The sequence below is a fragment of the Amblyomma maculatum genome, chromosome 3 (assembly GCF_055883805.1).
Source record: "Amblyomma maculatum isolate TAMU_Amacu chromosome 3, ASM5588380v1, whole genome shotgun sequence".
NCBI lineage: Eukaryota > Metazoa > Arthropoda > Arachnida > Ixodida > Ixodidae > Amblyomma > Amblyomma maculatum.
In genome coordinates, this window is record NC_139346.1 from 62,506,840 (window position 1) to 62,524,881 (window position 18,042).

Genomic DNA, 18,042 nt, shown 5'->3' on the forward strand with positions numbered 1-18,042 from the left:
CTTTCGTGAGTTCTAGATTAGCGCCAAGAGTGCGGGCACTTCTAAGCGGTCACCATGTGCAAACAGATGCAAACCAGAAATGAACCTGAAAAAATTCTGTCATTTCAAGGTCAGTGTCAATATATGGTTCACGTGTACATAATCATATTTATTTTTTCAAGTGTCACCATAAATCTACTTAGTACCAGATACTTCTATACTATCGCAAACAGGGCTTTGCTTGGTAAACCTGTTTGCTCCAGCCTCACAGCTCTGCATCAGTACAAGGCACAACCATATCCGCACTGGCAGTGCTGCTTCCAATGTGCAGGTTCTGATAATTAAACAGCAAATTATTATTCCACGCCCACTATTCTGATTTTCACTATGATATGAATGAGATAATTACAAGGGCTCTGTAGGCTCTTGTTCAAAAGAGAAAGAAGTTTGAGCCAGAAAACCATTGACAGATTTCATTGAAAACATCAAAGAATAGCTGCTTTCAGATGTAGATAAATGCTGCACTCAACATTAATCACCATTACTCTGTCAGGCAGCATCTCCAGTGTATAATTATTCTAGTAGTATTTTGTAGGAAAGCAAGCATTCGTTAGCATTCATCCATTTCACTTCTCAAAGCAAAGAAAAAAAAATCTTTGGACAACACCGAACCTAAATTACATGTCGACTTTGTTATTCGAGATGGTTTGATTTGTAGCACTGCACTGCTAACCTATGGAAATATTGTATAATGCAGAAATACCTCCTCCCTCTAGCAATGCACCACATGGATAAAGCAGAAGCATAAGAACAGCAATGGAACAGCCATTAGCAAGATAAAAAATAGAACTTGTAGATGCAGTTTCAGCTTGAATTGTCTAGGTACTGCATAAAGGATTTTAACTGTTGATAATTTCACAATTAAGAAATAAAATCTGCACCTGTTTCAAACCAAAACTTTTTGTGCATAAATCGAATGCACTGCATAGAGAAAAGGTGTACCAACTAAGTTTGTTCTACAGCATGAACAGCTTCTTTGTTTCAAAACAAAGAAAATCTTACAAAAAATGCTGCACAACTCCTGAAAGAATGCTTGTGTCCAGGACTTAATTCAGAGTGGTTAGAGTGCTCGACTTCTGTGGCCAAGGATGCAGGATCAAATCACAGCCACGGCGGCCTCTTTTCGAGAGGCAAAAAGCAAGGCGCCCATAGGCTGTGTGATGTCAGTGACGTTAAAAAACCCCAAATGGTCTAAATTTTCTGACTCCTCCACTACAGCATCTTGTACAGCTTGAGTCGCTTTGGGACGTTAAATCCCACAAACCAATCAACAAACTCAGAAAGCACACAATTAAATGTGGTGCCAACCGTAAACAACATGGTTTTGTGATTTGCATTCTGGCACAAAAAGGAATTTTCCCCTTAATAATATCAGGATATACAAATAAAATGGTCTATTTAATTAGCTGATATGGATTAGAAACATTATACTGTTTCATATTAATTAGTGCCAAAAAACTTATGGTCATGAAATTCAGTAGCTTTAAAAGCTCCATGATAAAATCTTACCTACAGACATTACGTTTCAAAAGAAGCAGAGTTTTTATGTGCTGCAAAATGCTAGTAACACATATTCAAAAACCCTAGATGGTCGAAATTATTTCGAATCAAACACAAACTGCGTCGCAAAACCTGTATGCAAGTTAGAGATAAGTGCGACATGCCGTGTTGTCCCATATCATTTCATATTGATCTGTTTCAACATGAAAAAGAAGAACACAAGTTAGAAAGAGAAGGCGTGTCCCTGTGATCATTTAAATTGGCTTGCTGCATTACAAAAAGTCACCCTGAGTACCAAGCTTCTGCAACTTAGTAGCAAAACTGCAAACACTCTTCTATGGATGCCAAGCTAGATGCACTTCACAAAAAACTAACCAGCAATTCTCGCACCTAGTTTGTGCACACCACTGCATGTGTTGTACATAGGTGCACTCTTTGACACGGTCAATATACCTTCAGAGCCAATTTACTGCTGTGTGCCCAGGATAACGCAACACTACATTCACCACTGTTCCCAAGTTTGGACATCGGTCATAATCATCATAATTAGCCAGACTATACCTACTGCAGGGCAAAGACCTCTCCCCTATTCCTCCAATTTACCCGGTCATGTGCTAACTGCATCCACTTAACCCATGCGAACTTCCTTAACCACTTCCACCCACCAAACTTCCTGTTGCCACCTGCTACGCTTTCTTTCCCTTGGAATCCAATCTGTTACCCTTAACGACCATCGGTTATCCTCTTTTAGCACAACCTGCCCTGCCCATGCTCTTTTCTTCATTACTTCCTCTAGAATGTCATTAACTCGAGTTATTTCTCTGACCCACTCTACGTGCTTCCTTTCTCTTAACGTTACACCTATCATTTTTCGTTCCATAGCCCCCTGCGTTGTCCTCAACTTAAGAAGAACCTTTTTACAGGGTATTCTGTGCAACACAAACACACACAAGAAAGAGGACACCATGGGTGCCCATGTTGAACTCTTTCTTGTGTGTATTTGTATTGCACTCGATACCTTGTAATTATGTGTGACAGCCAACTAGCTCAGCAGTTAACTCTCTTAAAGAACCCTTTTCATTAGCCTCACATTTCAGCCGCAAAAGTGAGTAAGGTAAGATGCAGCTGTTGTATACTTCCTGGGTGATACCGGTAAGCTGCTAGTCATAATCTGCGAATATTTGCCAAATGCGCTCCATCCCAATCTTATTCTCCTAGTTATTTCCCTTCCATGGTCTGGATGCGGTTACTACCTGTCCAAAGTAGATACATTTCAGAAGGGTAGATACTTGGGCTTGTTGGTACATGATCGAAGGGAACAAAATGTAGCGCACCAAGACAAGGAAAGCGCTGTGTGTGTTCTTTCTCTGTCCTTGTCTTGGTGCGCTACATTTTGTTCCCTATGATATATTTGCCTACTACTTCCAGTGCTTCGCTACCTATTGTGAACCTACCTTCCCGAGGCTGTTGAACATTACCTTAGTCTTCTGCATATTGATTTTGGAGCCTACCTTTCTGTTTTTCCAGTCTCGGTCATCATCCTTCTTTGCAGTTCATCCCGTGAGCTACTTCGCAGATTACCGCGATTCGAGAATTGCAGATTACTGACATCTGCCCTTATCAACTGCTCCCATTCCAAGTCTCTGAATACTTCCTCTTAGTAAGCTGTGAACAGTACTGCGTAGGTCGTGTCTCCTTGCGTAGTACCTTTTTATATGGGAATTTTGTTACTTTTTTTATGCAGAACTATGGTTACTGATTGAACGGGTAAAACTGCGTCTGCGCCTTGTTCGTGCCTGTGTGTTTCTTACGTCCTGTCTATTTTGCGCAGTTTTACCCGTTCAATTAGTATGAACGAACCAGCCCTTCAGAGTGTATTACTTATGGTTACTGTACAGCCGCTATATATATCTTAATCCAGTACTTTTACAAACGGCTCGTCTGCAACCTGATTTCACAATGCCTGCATGACTCTCGAGGTTTTTACTAAGTCAAATGCTTTTTCGTAATCAATGAATGCTATGTATAAGGGCTGGTAGCTTAATTGGTTATTATATTCCTAGCATTTTGCTATCACCTGATTGATGATATGGACATGAAATTTTCGAAAACCTGCTTGATCTTTTGCTTGATTGAAGTCTAAGATTGTCGTAATTGTGTTAGCAATTTTGTGATTACGTTAGTAAACACCATTATATGTAACAGATAGTAGGCTGATTGGTTTGCAATTTTGAACGCCGCTACAATCCATAATTTCAAACTTCCCGCGTCTCGGCTGCCGATGGTACTTCTGGTTCCCATTGGTTGAAAATAAAAGAAAACTTATGCTCCATTTTTGGCTTTCAAAACTTTTCAAAAACAGGCTCACTTTTTATTATATTATTAATAAAATGATTGTTAATTATTGGTGCACTTTTTTATACAATACTACGATACTACTACTCACAAGTAACTGCTTGGCAGTTCGCATGTGTGTGTACAGGCGCTGGTCACTGGTGTGTATCAACGGTCAACGGTCTGTGTGGCCCACGGCCTATTGTATGTTGGGTTATCTTTGTGCTTTCTGCCGTATTTTACTTCTGCCTGCGTGCCATGTTGGCATCAGCTGCTCCCTGACCACAGCGCGCGTCGTTTACTAACAGCGATGGATCCGTCCTCGTCTCAAGTGTTTGTGTCGTCTCAGTATGCAGTCGAAGGCAGCGGGGAATACGTCAGTGGTAAGCCTTTCTCCACTTCTGTATGCTCTCAAGCAGTGCTTACGAGCAATAGGTGGTTACGCAGAACAGTATATTGTTTTTCATTTCCGAAATTTTCATCGAGATACTGCTTGATAAAAGCGCAAAAAGAAATTATTTGAGCTCTATAGCCGCAAGTTGCTTTGTCTCTTGTCTTTTCACCGCTGTGCAAGGCGCCGTCGACGCTTTTACCCACGACCTACTGTATAATGCTTTTACCGCTGCTACCAGACGTTATTGTTCTTAAGTAGGGTCTGCATTTCAGGCAAACATCGGAAGATTAGTCGAACAGGTGTTCATGAGACTCCCCCACCCCCCTCATGCGAACGAGGCACCCTCTGCGCGAGCGCTCACCGCAGCTGTGTGCACTTCGCACTGTCGCGTGCTCTGCTCTTCGGATAAGTGTGCTATTACATGCCAGCTGTGCTCTGCGGTGAAGGGGCGCTAAAAGGCGACGCAACTTGCAGCAGTGAGCTCGACATCGAAAATTACTTTCTCTCTTAAAGCAACAGTTAACGCGATGAAAAATTCAGAAATGAAAGACAATAAGCTGCTCTACCTAGCGCCTTAACGTTCGTTCTTTTTTTTACTGTAACCCTTCCAGGCTGACACCAACATGTCTTCATGGTTCAACATGCACTTCTTTCTGCAAACTGTTTTCTATTTCGATATACACTGATTTACTAGATGTAACATTGGTTATAAATGACATCTAGGGAAGCAATATGGCTATTTTCTAATTCCCAAAGGCTTGTTGATAGTTGTAACAAAATGAAAATTTATGTACTTTGAGGATTTCTTACACAATGTTTAAGGAAAGATTTCGAATATTTTTAATGCTTTATTGTTTATTGAATGTGATACTTGGTTTCTCGCTTTTTTGAAACATTTGAATTTTATTCAACTCAGAAAAATGTTTTGGAGCAATTTTAAGCTTTCAAACATGCCTTGGGATGAGTCATCGGCAATGTTTTTGGACAAATCAGGTTGAGTGCAACCTCCGGGTCGTTTGGTGCAGAACGACCCTTGTTAGTTTTATATATCGGAAGAGCTCAGTCAGCTTGCCTGTACACAAACAAGAGGACCTTTTAAGGAGGAAGTTTTAACTCATTTTTGCCTGTATGCTTATTGGCAATAACATGTGGAAGGGAAACAGTTTCAAGACAAGACACGAGCTTATGTCATGTAGCTGCACATATTTATCCCTTACCGCTTATAGTTTTTGTGATTGCATATTTGGACCTAATATGACAGAGCCTGAATTCATAACTTTGCCATTACGAACAGCTCAGCAAACTTGGGCAGAGTGTTGGAGCAGTTTCACGAATTCTATACATCATGCACTTGTGTTCATTTTGGTTATCGTACCATATTAGTTTCTATCCACTGATATGGTTAAATGAGATTTTCTTGTTTGCCAGGCATTTAACAAAAGCTTCTATGCGAGCTCTTCTCATGTCTTTTGTGTGTTGTCATGCAGAAGGTCTCCGAGAGCTGATGGCTTCTTTTAAGATATCGTGGACCCCAGTGCCAAGGCTGACTCTTGGCAAAGTCACCAAGTCTGCTAAGGTAAGGATTTTTCTGTCATCACGCCATGACCAGCTGCGCTCAAAAGAGCTGTACATAATAGTTAGGGTATTTATTAAGTGCAGTTTTATTTGTGATGTGGTCCAGTTGGACAGTCCATTTCTTAAAGCTGTAGCCTATACATGCAACACTTACTGTCTGGATGAGGGACCAATTCAAAAGTGCTTTGCAAGATGAGGCTAACATGTGTGCAGTATTAGATACATTGTGATCCTCTAAATAGTAAGTGAAAGTGCATGAACAATATCACTTGGGGTTCATTTTATTATAATAGTATGATTAGCTACCACCTCCTTGAGAATCGTAAAGGTGCTTGCCGAGTAACGTTTTTGCATTGTGGGGTCATTGCAAACTGGCTATTTTAGACAACCGGTATGTCTACAGAGCAATATTTATTGAAAGGAAAATAGATAGGTCAGCTGACTACTATGAGGGTGGCAGCAGAACGCTGGAGCTGATCAACTGAAGGATCATCTATTCAACTGCACGCTAATCTGTGAGCGACTTGTCTTCTTCAAAGGCCTCATAATGTCCAATCGGAAAAGGAAATGGAAGTGCCAGGCGAATCACATTGAGATGGAAACATCCTCAAGGCATTCAAATCTTTCAAAACTCCCGATGAGGTATGTTACATTCATAATTTGTCACCTCCTTCATAGTCAGTAAAGGGTGGTGTAGCAGCTTATGGGGTGAGTTGGTGCATAATACTCAGAATTGCAGTGAAGCCTAGACAAACACATAGAAACAAACACGAAACAGGCACACACTACAAACTGTAATACAAAACTGTACCCGAATTTCCTCTTGCACACTCGGCCACAACTTCCTCCTCTACTCTCAAGTACAGCACACTCGCACACATCTTCTATCCCAAGCAGATATGTCTGGCCAATAGTAAATGTTAGCAAGGTAGCATCCAAGCAACAAATACAAGACAAAGGCTGTCACTCACATCTTCTAACAAGAGTTAAAACTCCTGCCACATAGGCACAAACTAAAAAAAAAACACATCTGCAGCTGCCAAGAATCAGGTTCACATTCACGCACAATACATCTAAACAATGAGTCCGGTTTGTGAGTTTCAACACAAAAGACATATGAAGGGAACCCTTATTTGAATCGCTGATTGCCTTGCCCAATCTGGTCAGCTGCAGTTCATTTCTTCTTCACAAGCATAAAATTCTTTTTAATTGCCTAAGGTCTTCTTATTAGGCAAGAGTCGGAATAGGATTGGCAGAGAAATTTTTGAGGCGTTATAGATACAAACGAAAGACAGCACATGGTTCATTGATGCCTCTTTATCCTTGTGCAAAAATGAAATTTCAGTTCTTGAAGGCTGTTTATGAGTTGTTGCTAGGGATGTGTGGTGCATGAGGAATGCTTTTTGGATGAGCTTGAAGACTTACTGAGGACTTCTCGGAAGATGAGCCGGAGCTGTGAAGCCCCATTGTTTGTCAGTTTGAAGAAGACGAAGGTTGTTCCTCTAAAAAATCAATGACTTTAAATACCTTCTGAGGAATAACCTTAGTCTTCTTTAAACTGACAAACAACGGGGCTTCGCAGCTCCGGCTGGCCTATGCAAAGAGAAGGCAACCCAGGAAATTAAGAATTTTATGTTTGTGAGGAAGAAAGCTGGTGCAAAAGCAGTCGTGTTTTGTAATGAACTGCAGCTGACCAGATTGGCCAAGGTGATCAGCAATTGAAAGGAGGGTTGCCTTGATGTGTTTTTTATTCCGTTGAAACTCAGAAATCGGACACATTTAGAGGTATTGGGAGGGAATGTGAACCTAATTCGTGGCAGCTGCAGATGTTTATTTTTTGTTTAAGTTTGTGTCTGTGGCGAGAGTAGTGACTGTCTTGTTTGGACGATGTGAGTGATGATCTTGGTTTTGTATTTGTTGCTTGGACGCTACCTTGCTAACAGTTATTGTTGGCCAGACATATCTGCTTGGTATAGACCAGATTTTTTTACCCTCACGCGCAGGCTGCCAGCGCGCTCCTGCTCTAGACACCAGGCGACGTATGTATGGGGACTGCGGGACCGCAGATCACGCAGGCGCCTCGCGTTGAATATGCGTGTTTGTGAGCAATCGTTGTCAAATTCTGCGGTTAACGCGCTCTACCACTTACGCATGTAGGTGTGTGCTGTGCCTTGCTACTCACATTTGTCCTTGTTCTACATAATACAACAGCATTTTGAAACGCACTGTCCTCTTGACGCAATATACGAAGGTGGGCTACCATGCAGGTTGCGGACTGTAAATCAGCGTTCATGCGCAGCAGTGGCGTATTTTTTTTCTCGGACTGCCCTTCACAAGCATTGAATGCATATGTCTTGCTTTTTTACTTCTTTGATTCTACGAATTTTGGACCAGACTCCATGGTGTGAGATGTAACCGGATTGGCGAGCTTCACGCTAAAGGTTGCTTAGGCAAAGCGTGTTTTCGGTCACCAGTGGTTCGTCTTTGGCTTTCATTTGCCATTCCTAACGCGAGTTTAAGTCCGATTATAACAGACGCTTGGGCGAGTTGGGCAATCCACAAGTGCAGACAGCGCAAAAAAAAAAATGTGGAGCTACGTTTCCGATGTTTTTTTTTTTTTTTTTTGCTTGGGCGGTCTGCACTCCCACTAACAGCAATTCAAATTTTTATTTCCTTATTTCAAAGAGAAGTCTGCATGAACAATGGTTGAGCGTAGTAGCTTTTTGTGATTTCTGCCTAAGACTCAAAAACATAATTTCATTACATGCTATGACCTGGCCGAAATGGCTAAACAGATCTTTCACATACACCGAAAGCATCTAAATAGAGAATATTCGTATTCAGCCGCTACTGTGTTATTTGTTCAAAACTTGAAAGAAATAGAGAAACTGTGTTGTGCCTTTCAGCGAGTGGCTCTGTGGATAGGGCTCTCGACTGCTGAGCCAGAAGACATGGGCTCGATCACGGAAGCTATGGCAGCTCTTCGATGAAGATGAAGCTGAAGGCGCTTGTGTGGTGTGCGATGCCAGGGCACGTTAAAGAACCCCAGGCATTCATTAACTTTCCGGAGCACTTCACTACGGCGTACCTCATAGCCGATGCCACTTTTGGACGCTAAACTTCATATACCACATAAAAACAGTTGTCATGCTCCAGCTAGTATTTCTGTGCTGCAGTTTCTTCCTTTGGCGTGTATGACAATGTACGTGCAGCATCAAAAAAAAGTATCATGCTTGACATAAAGGCACTACTGTTTAATAGGTGCTAGATTATCCAGCGATGAAAAGAAACGATCCTAACGCTCCGTTGTTTATAAATAAAGCGCAACAAAACTTGCGTGGTGTTAGCCTGTCGATTCCGATGAACGAACCGCGATAATTTGTTGGTGTTACTGGCACAGTCGTTGATCGTACATCAGCTGCCTTCATCAACAAGGCACCAGACAACCTGCATTCACTTTCATCTCGATGTATACTGTATTCTTTTAAGTATAAGTGATTGCATTGTTTATTACCTACTGTGTTCATTCAGTAGCTCTCTTCGAGCCATCCTACAGTGGCATCCACCTACCATTTTGGCATAATCGAGGATGCACTGCTCAATTTTTTTTTTCAAGGAATGGGAGGATGTAGTCTTGGAATGATGTATATTCATTCTTATTGAGTTTATTTTTGTTTTAATTCTCTTCTTTTGGAGGTTTTTTATATGTAGACATTTTAGCAGCAGCCTACATAACCACAAATAAAGCCCTCAGAAATGAAAATATGCACATACTGTTTACTTCCACAAGGCTCAACCTCATTACTCTGTCCATAGAAGGCACCCTAAATATTCTTGTTTGATGTTTTTGGACACTACGTAAATAATGTTTGATAAAACTGCCACATACTTGTTTATCAAACAGAAGATAGTCGATGGTCACTTAGGACAACAAATTGGATTCCAAGGTAACTAAAGCATAGCAGGGTGCAGCAGAAAGTTGGGTGAGCGGATGAATTTAAGAAGTTCACAGGGGTCAAGTGGATGCAGCTAGCAGAGGACCGGGTTAATTGTAAGAATATGAAAGAGGCCTTTGGCCTGCAATGGATATATCTTTGCTGATATAATTTTTCCAGACCTGCTACTAGTGTTGCTTTACTGTCTATTACATACACCCTATAATGCTTTTTGCGCTATAAATACCTTGTTGCCTGCTTTTTGTCCTTTTGTACATACATGGCTACTTTATTAGAAGTAGGTGCCGTACATGTTATTATCATTGCAAAAGGTATCTGGAGTGCCACTTGCTAATGTCAGTCCATACAAGTATCTCATATTTGACCTGTATTTTTCACCTTCCCTTTCAGTCAACATGGCTCATGCGAAAGTTGGCAGCCCCCCCCCCCCCCCCCCTCTCCGCCTCGTGTTCAGCTCTTTGAAGTCACGGGAAGAAATGTAAGCTCCTAACAAAGCTAGAAGGCTGTAACTTTTGATCGTTCAAGAGTATTAGTTAACGTGTGCATGTTGTATGATGTGACATGTTCTGCTTATCCTATTTAATGCAGTTACATATGGCCTGGAAAACTAAAACAGCACTTTAATATGGTGTGGTGCTAGCACAGACTTCATATATTTTGACAGGTGCATGGCTTTAAGGCATCTGTAAAATGAAACTATCTAGAAGTATCCTGTTTACTCATTTATAATATGCATCCATGTATCACAGCAAGAAAAAAAGTGGAATGCCTTGAATTTTTCTGGGCACTGGATTTTCATGGCCAAATCTCAATATTATGAATCATGTTGGGCTAAAATGGTTCATTATTTTGAATTATCACGGTACTGAAAAATTAGTGGTTATAAGGGAGTGATCTAATCTTGGTATGAAAATGATGTATCTTGGCAGTAGAGACATGCATAAAAGCCAGATCTGAAATGAAAATGTTTCACGAACTTCAAAGCTGCTTCCTTTGAAGAAATAAGTTATTTTCTTCTACTGCGTGGACCACGCGACTGATTAAAAACCTCTATACCTTCCGCTTTGTCCAATGCTTCATCGGGTGCATACTTCATTGCACCGACTCTCTCTGTTTGCTAACATATTTATGTTAACGTGTTTGTAGTAACGAGATTTGAATGTACTTGAATGAAAATCTAGCTACTTGGAACAACCAGATTTATTGCAACCGCTCATCACTTGGAGTGATATAAATGGTGTCAAAGGATGATTTGCCTTTCTGACAGGTGGCTGGCTGTTCGCCTTCAAAGTGAAGTTCATAATTAAGAATCTTGATTGGCTTTGAACACTCTGCGTTAACCCTTTCTGCAGTCTGTTCTGTGCATGAAATATTTAACTTAATATCCCGACTCATCGCCCTGCTCCCCTTAAAATATTCAGGCAAAACCGTCATTGCCAACCTCTAGGAAGAGTCAGTCACAGGCCGAAGACATTCCCGCTAATTGTTTTTTTTTTTTTTTATTTGCTTATTACGCACTTTATCTGTTTTCAGTATAGCCCCTTTGTCTTTTGGTTGCTGTTTTTCTTGTATTTGGTATTTGCGTTTTCTTTTGAACCAGCATTGCTTTTTGTTATGTGTTTGTACTGCGGTAACTTTTGGGCATAGGCTTCCAATTGAGCTCCGGAGCTGCACTTGCATGAGACAAGCTGTAGATTTCATAGACAGTAAAACATTGTTTTGCGAGTCTTCCGAGCAAGGTAAGATCCCATAAGTTTGTTTTGTTTGTGTTTTGTGGAGTTCAACGCCCCAAAGCGACTCAGGCTATGAGAGACGCCGTAGTGGAGGACGCCGGAAATTTCGACTACCTAGGGTTCTTTAACGTGCGCTGACATCGCACAGCACACGGGCGCCTTGCTTTTTGCCCCCTTCGAAAAGCGGCCGCCAAGGCCGGAATTCGATCCCGCATCCTTGGGAATAGTTGTCTGCGCCACCCCGGTGGGGAATAAGATCCCATGATTAAGATCGTCAAACCGCACTAGATGCAGAAAAAAAGGAATGAATATTCTCTAGATTTTGGTTTTTTGTTCAGTCCCGGAAGTTTGAAAAATTAACCTCCTCGGGTTTATGGCTCACATTCTTTTTTTTCTTAGTGTGATAGCATGCCTTGCAATACAAAATGCTTACTTACAAAAACAGGTACATGCCAGATTTTTAAAAGAAATATACTAAGTGCCGGTGATAGATGGCCCCTTCTAGATTTCCTTTGGATCACATTCATACTGTCGATGTTCACATCTTTTCATTTTTTTGTGCCGAGAGTAATGTTTCCTCCCTGTTTAATGGCTCCAAAACTTCATGCTGCTGCTAAGTGCAGTTTTTTTTTCGTTCAGCTGCTCCAAATATGGATATTACTACTCCAAAAATTAAGATTTTGCTGCTCTTAAAATTGTTACAAATCCTATTTCAGCTGTTACATCCCTGCATTTCTGTACTCTATTCTTAACTTTTACCCAAAATTAATTTTTCTCCAAAAAAGGGACACTTCACTATGTAGTGAATAAAGGGGGACGGAATGGAATCCAGTCTTCAGGCCACGAAACGCTTGTAATTCTTTCAAGATTTTTTTTTTGTCTTCCTCCACTTGCGAATGCACAACTCTTCGACGTCATTTTGTTTTGCTGCAGCTTTGTTGCAAATTTCCAGTGGCTATAGACCAGATTTATAGCTGCTCCCGGGCGCGGCCATTTTTTGCCGGCGCGCCGCCACGTGGACACTTCCTTGGGGACTGCGGGACCGTGCCTGTTCAGTAGCCATGTTCAGCTAGCGTTCGGGAGCTAGACAAAATTGCCAAAAATATTTTCATGGCATGATTGTGTTGGAGCAAGTTTATTTTCATTGTCGTAAAGTTAAAATCGACTAATTATTAGTGGGATTTAGTACTACATTCACGTTAACTGTGTTTGATGCTCAGCATGCAACTGCACTATAATGCTGTCATTTTGGTGCCTTACTGATGACAAAATGTCTGAACAATTGCAAGCATTACTCTTGCACCCCGCTGGGGTGGCGCAGTGGTTATGGCGCTCGAATACTGTTCCCAAGGATGCGAGATCGTATCCCGGCCGTCAACGGCCGCTTTTCGATAGAGGCGAAAAGCAAGCTGCCCGTTGTGCTGTGCGATGTCAGTGCACGTTAAAGAACCTTTAGGTGCTCTAAATTTCCGGAGTACTCCACTGCGGCGTCTCTCATAGCCTGAGTCGCTTTGGGACGTTAAACCCCACGAACCAAACCAAACCATTACTCTTGCATACGACTCGCATATAATTTCACTTCTAGTGAGCTCTTCCTTCATACCAGCCATTTCGAACCTCACCAATTGCGCTGTGCTGTTGTTAGCGTGGTGTGTGCCATTAACACCAACAAATTATCGCGGTGTGCGCATCTGAGTCGACAGTGCAGTGACCACTGCCTCCCCCTTCCCCTGGAAAAAATTTGCAGTTAACCTGCACCCCCAAAGCTGCTGTATAGTTAAGGTAGGTTCTAGAGCTGTGCACGGGCTGGGGCTGCTCAGAAGCCCTTGGGCTTGGTCTGGGCCCAGGTATATTTATCTTGGGTGGGCCGGGCCGGACACCCTGATCACGAACACATGCAACATCTGCAAAAGTGCGAATACAGCCATAGTGCGATAGGTGTCTAGAATGCACAGCATTTTCCCGTGCCAAGCTGGATGGGGAATGTTATTGAAGCAATATTAAGCCATTTAAAGGAGCTAACATTTAAGTCGTAACCATGTGAAGCGACAATCCTTGGCGATGAGTCGTGCCATCACTGCGCTAACTCCTGTCGTTGCCACTGGTGCACACCGCACAAACGTGACTGCAACAGAGCAGCGCATTTTCAGCGTTGCTCTGTTACTGCTGCCTCGCGGTTTGGTCTAGGGAAGTACAGTTAGGCTAATTCTCCATTTCTAACACTTAACAGCATGAAGTACGATATAACACTGATGAAATTTCATGTAACACATCTGGTTTCTAATGGAAACACCACATTGGTGCGTGGTGTGCTCCTGCACATCGATGCAGACTTCCATTGCAAGCAGTGACTTCGTCCAGCTCCTTTTGAAAGTAAACAATATCTAGCCACTCTATATCCTTTGTTTTCCCTTATTATCCTACCAATCAATCGACTCGATGCCCTCGTATGCGCATGGACGAAATGAAGTGATCGTCTGCAGGATCTTCCTTCGTCCAAAACGGATTATAGAAAAACTTGTCGCAAAAAAGGCCAAAACGGAAGTTGAATACCTCAAAGCCTTCTGCAATTGGCTGTCCGCGATCTGATTCCGGGCAACGACTGCTGAACTCAAGGATGCAGGATCGAATTCTGGTGGCAGTGGGCACAGTTTGTGAAAAGCAAGGCGCCACTGTGCTGTGCGATGCCTTGCATGTGGAAGAACCCTAGGTGGTATAAATTTCTGGAGCCTTCCACTGTGGCGTCTCTTATAGCCTGAGTCACTTTGTGATGTTAAACCACATAAATAACCACTGAAGTACTTTTTGAACTCATCTTAGTGTTGCAAATTCTCATTATGGATGACTGTGCCTCTTTTTTCCACCCTCTATATATACATATTTTATGTGTGCCAATTTTGTGCTTGCAGGTTCACTTTGGGTCGAATCTGTACATCAACGAGAGAAAAGTTCAATTTATCACAAGCAAGAAAAATGAGACAAAAGTGGAGCGGGAAATGGTGATGGTATTTCTGGACACCTGCGGAGTTGAGAGAGAAGCCTCACGGGCCAGCATTGCAGAAGGACTGCAGGCAGTGTTCCAGAGATGCCGGCAACCCCTGAGAAAGTGATGGTAATCATGACTAGGTTTCGTTTTATGCTTGTTGCTGAAATCAATGCTGCAACAGCTGTGCCAATTGTGCCATTTTGATACAGCAGCATAATTCTGCGTGCGCAAAACTTGCTGAATTTGCACCAAAATGCGCCGAACGGCCGCAAAAATTTGCCATGCTCGAAGACAACTTTCTGCGACCGTGATATAGCCAGTCGTGACGTTTCAGACACTCCAGCATGTCACTGGCCTTTTATTTTTATTTTGAGATGGCTTCATGCCGTTCTAACGCCTACCCATATTTTTCTTTCTAGCATTCACGTGCTTCCTCCACTTTGAGTACGCTGAACTGTTGCGGTTTGAGGATGCTTCAACGCACGGGTCACACACAGTTCGTGCGGTGAAGTATTCTTTTAATGCATAGAAGCCATTTGTAACGAGGCACCACTGCTACTGCGTTGCATTGCTAAAAGGGGCGTGGTAGTATTTTTGATTTTGCAGTAATACTTCCATGCTTTGTTTTAAGCACCGCATGCTTTTAATGGGTGTATCTTGTTTTTTTTTTATGTCGCTTCTGGAAGTTTTCTGTATTTTGTTGGGCTATTCATGTGCAGCAAGGTTGTTTTTAATCAGTCTAGTTGATAGACTCAAGACTCACTTTCCCGTCAGATAGTGTAGGAGATGCATCGGTTATGGCTTCTGTTGGTGATAATAAATTGGGGGGTGGGGTGGAGGGAAGGCATCGGCATGTCGGGAAACGCGCAGCAGCCAAATTTTGAATTCCATATCACCACAATGTAGCCCAAGACTGTCAGAATTAACATTTATGGATGCCGGAACATCTAAATTGCTCTGTGCACGAAGTATATAGCCTTGCTTATACGAATATATACGACTTGATTTCCTATCTGCTTTTGGCATTTGCCCTTTCGCCTTTGGGTTGCTTTTTTTTTGTGCTTTTGAATGAAGATTTTTGTTTTTGGTACTGCGCTCGCATTTAAGCACAGGCTGATAGCAGGCTGATGGCTTTGAATCTCGACTGGAGCTGTCGTCGCGCGACACAAGCTATGAATTTTGCAGACAGTAAAATATTGTTTTAAAAGTCTTGCAAGCAAGAATCTCTGAATGAGATTGTCAAACCGCGCTAGATGCAAAAAAAAGCACATTCTTTAGCTTTTTGTATCCTTTTTTTTGAAAAATTAACCTTGGTTGTATGGCTAACATTCTTTTTTTGTTTGATGCCACGCCTTGCGGTACAAAATGCTTACAGAAAGAGGTGCACGCCAGATTCTGGAACGAAATATGCCAAGCGCCTGTAATAGGTGGCCCTTGCTAGATTTCCTTTGGATCACATCCATACGGTCCGATATTCACATATTTTTTGTTTGTTTGCCCCGAAGGTAAGGTTTCTTTTCTGGCTAATGGCTTCAAAATTTAAATTCATTCTGCAAAGCGCAGGTTTTTTTTCTCCTATGAGCTGCTCCAAATACGGATTTTGCTGCTTCAAAAATTGCTACAAATCCCATTTCTTCTATTGCACCCCTGTGAAATGAATGTTAAAATTAGTGGCAGATCAACAGTGTAATTCTGAACCATGACCTTAAACACCATTTTGCTTCTGTTACTTATGCATATCTTCTCTTTTTTTTAGATCTAATACAAAAGGTGGTCACTGAAAACCCAAGTGACATGTCGACTGACAAAAGGATCTCGGACCGAAAAGCCATTGATGATATGTTTGCAGAAGTCAGTCGTGTGGGCCGTCAGAAGGAAATGTGTGAAAATAAAATTGCATATATCATGCGAAGCTCTACGTTACAGTCAATGGGAACAGGGCATCACCCGCTTCTGTGCAGGGTGTATTCTGTCCTGCATGCTAGTATCACGTGTGGTCTGTATGCTGGCTAGCTACTGCCAGTGTGCCAGCAGTGTCACCTAGTGTGCCAGTGTAGGCCATATGACAGTGTAGTCCAGCATGCCAGTGTATTCCAGCATGCCAGTGTATTCCAGCATGCCAGTGTATTCCAGCATGCCAGTGTAGGCCAGCATGCCAGTGTAGGCCAGTGTGCCAGTATGCAGTGCCACACTGGTCCGATAATCAGGTATGACACTGGCCCAGTGTCTCCCAGTGGCACTGCGTTTTCCAATAGGGTGGAGTGGAAGCGTGGGCGAGTTAGTGTTACATAGTCAACGCAATATCCTGTTTAAAATTTTGTATAAGAGCATTGCGAAAATGGATTCCAAATAGCAAGTGTGCTTTATCCAGAAATATATAGTTATGCCCTATATAAACATTATGCCTTGAGGATTCGTCACAACCGTAACTCAAATCAGCGTCTCTGTTTCCTATTTGATACTCTGGTTTTGCGATCTGCAACCATGACATCACTGTTTATGGTATACTAACTATATTATGCGTAGAAATAATATGAGCAGGCGTAATAGTTGTAGCAGTGTAAAGTGACAGTTCCAGTGATCACAAAATCTTAGCTTTATCAAACGTTATTCGTATATGATAACGAGGAACAAATGAAGTCAATTTCGAGCAATAACATCGCTTGTTTTTTTGTTAGTTCGCGCGTGCCCAGCCTCAGAAGTTGAAGTTCGTAAATTACAAAAGTAAGGAAAAATGCGGGACCGTCAAATTCTTTTTACGTTTGAGAAGGGTTGACCTAGCAAAATAAATTCCAAATCGCTACCAAGAGAGGAAGCACCACGCACGCGACCGGAATATTCTCTTGTGCACTTCAGAGTATGTCCGGCGGCGGAAACAACTAAAAGAGCCGGAGGGAAGTTGAGACAGTCTTGAAGCTACATGTACAGAAGAAGAATTCGAACTAGGATAATTTTCAACGCGCTTAGGGCGCCCCTTTCTAGTGTCCAATTTCGATCCTTTGCATTGTCAATTTTATTATTTAGACGTACGTAATTTTGCATTCGCATCCAGTTTGTTTCTGTTTATTTGTGAAGAACAATTGGATTTACATTTATTGTTGCTTACTAATAGGCGCCTACCTCCATATTCTGCGTCAATTTCGCCTAACCAGCGCGCTGAATAATTTTTTTTAGATCACCTTTGGGAGAAACACTTGCGAATACATGCTTATGGTTTTGACCGACCCAAGGTTTGCAAGAATTTGTGTAACACGCGGCTCGTAAAATGCCGCTTTTGTTTTTAGATGAGGTGTGTGAAAGCGATTGCGAAGGTCGATTCGACCTGAGAGTCCTTTGAAGGCGCTTTTCACTTTGTTGTTTTCCACTTTCATGTTCATCGAAAATATCCTCGACTACTAGAGCAGCTGATCTCATGATTTCCCTCTATATTAGGTTCAGCACCATTGAACCCTTCTATTTTTCTTGCACATGAACTGTTAGTGCTATAAGCAGCTTTAGTCGGAAGGGACAAGAAAACTCTCCATC

The 18,042-nt window shown here is 42.0% G+C and overlaps 1 protein-coding gene across 1 annotated transcript; it reads left to right on the top strand.

Annotated features, from left to right (window-relative positions):
- The first annotated feature begins 4,007 nt into the window (after positions 1-4,007).
- LOC146194868 (uncharacterized) lies at positions 4,008-16,520 on the top strand. The gene is made up of 4 exons (XM_084597575.1): positions 4,008-4,256; positions 5,755-5,843; positions 14,441-14,643; positions 16,274-16,520. Exons 1-3 carry the CDS (start codon positions 4,184-4,186, stop codon positions 14,639-14,641), a joined length of 363 nt encoding a protein of 120 aa, XP_084453701.1. The 5' UTR covers positions 4,008-4,183; the 3' UTR covers positions 14,642-14,643; positions 16,274-16,520.
- Positions 16,521-18,042: the final 1,522 nt, after the last annotated feature.

Bases quoted from the DNA above. Each gene is read 5' to 3' on its own strand.
- LOC146194868 (XM_084597575.1), top strand. From the start codon at position 4,184: ATGGATCCGTCCTCGTCTCAAGTGTTTGTGTCGTCTCAGTATGCAGTC. The intron at 4,257-5,754 runs GTAAGCCTTTCT...GTTGTCATGCAG, and splicing joins CAGCGGGGAATACGTCAGTG to AAGGTCTCCGAGAGCTGATG. The intron at 5,844-14,440 runs GTAAGGATTTTT...TTGTGCTTGCAG, and splicing joins AAGTCACCAAGTCTGCTAAG to GTTCACTTTGGGTCGAATCT.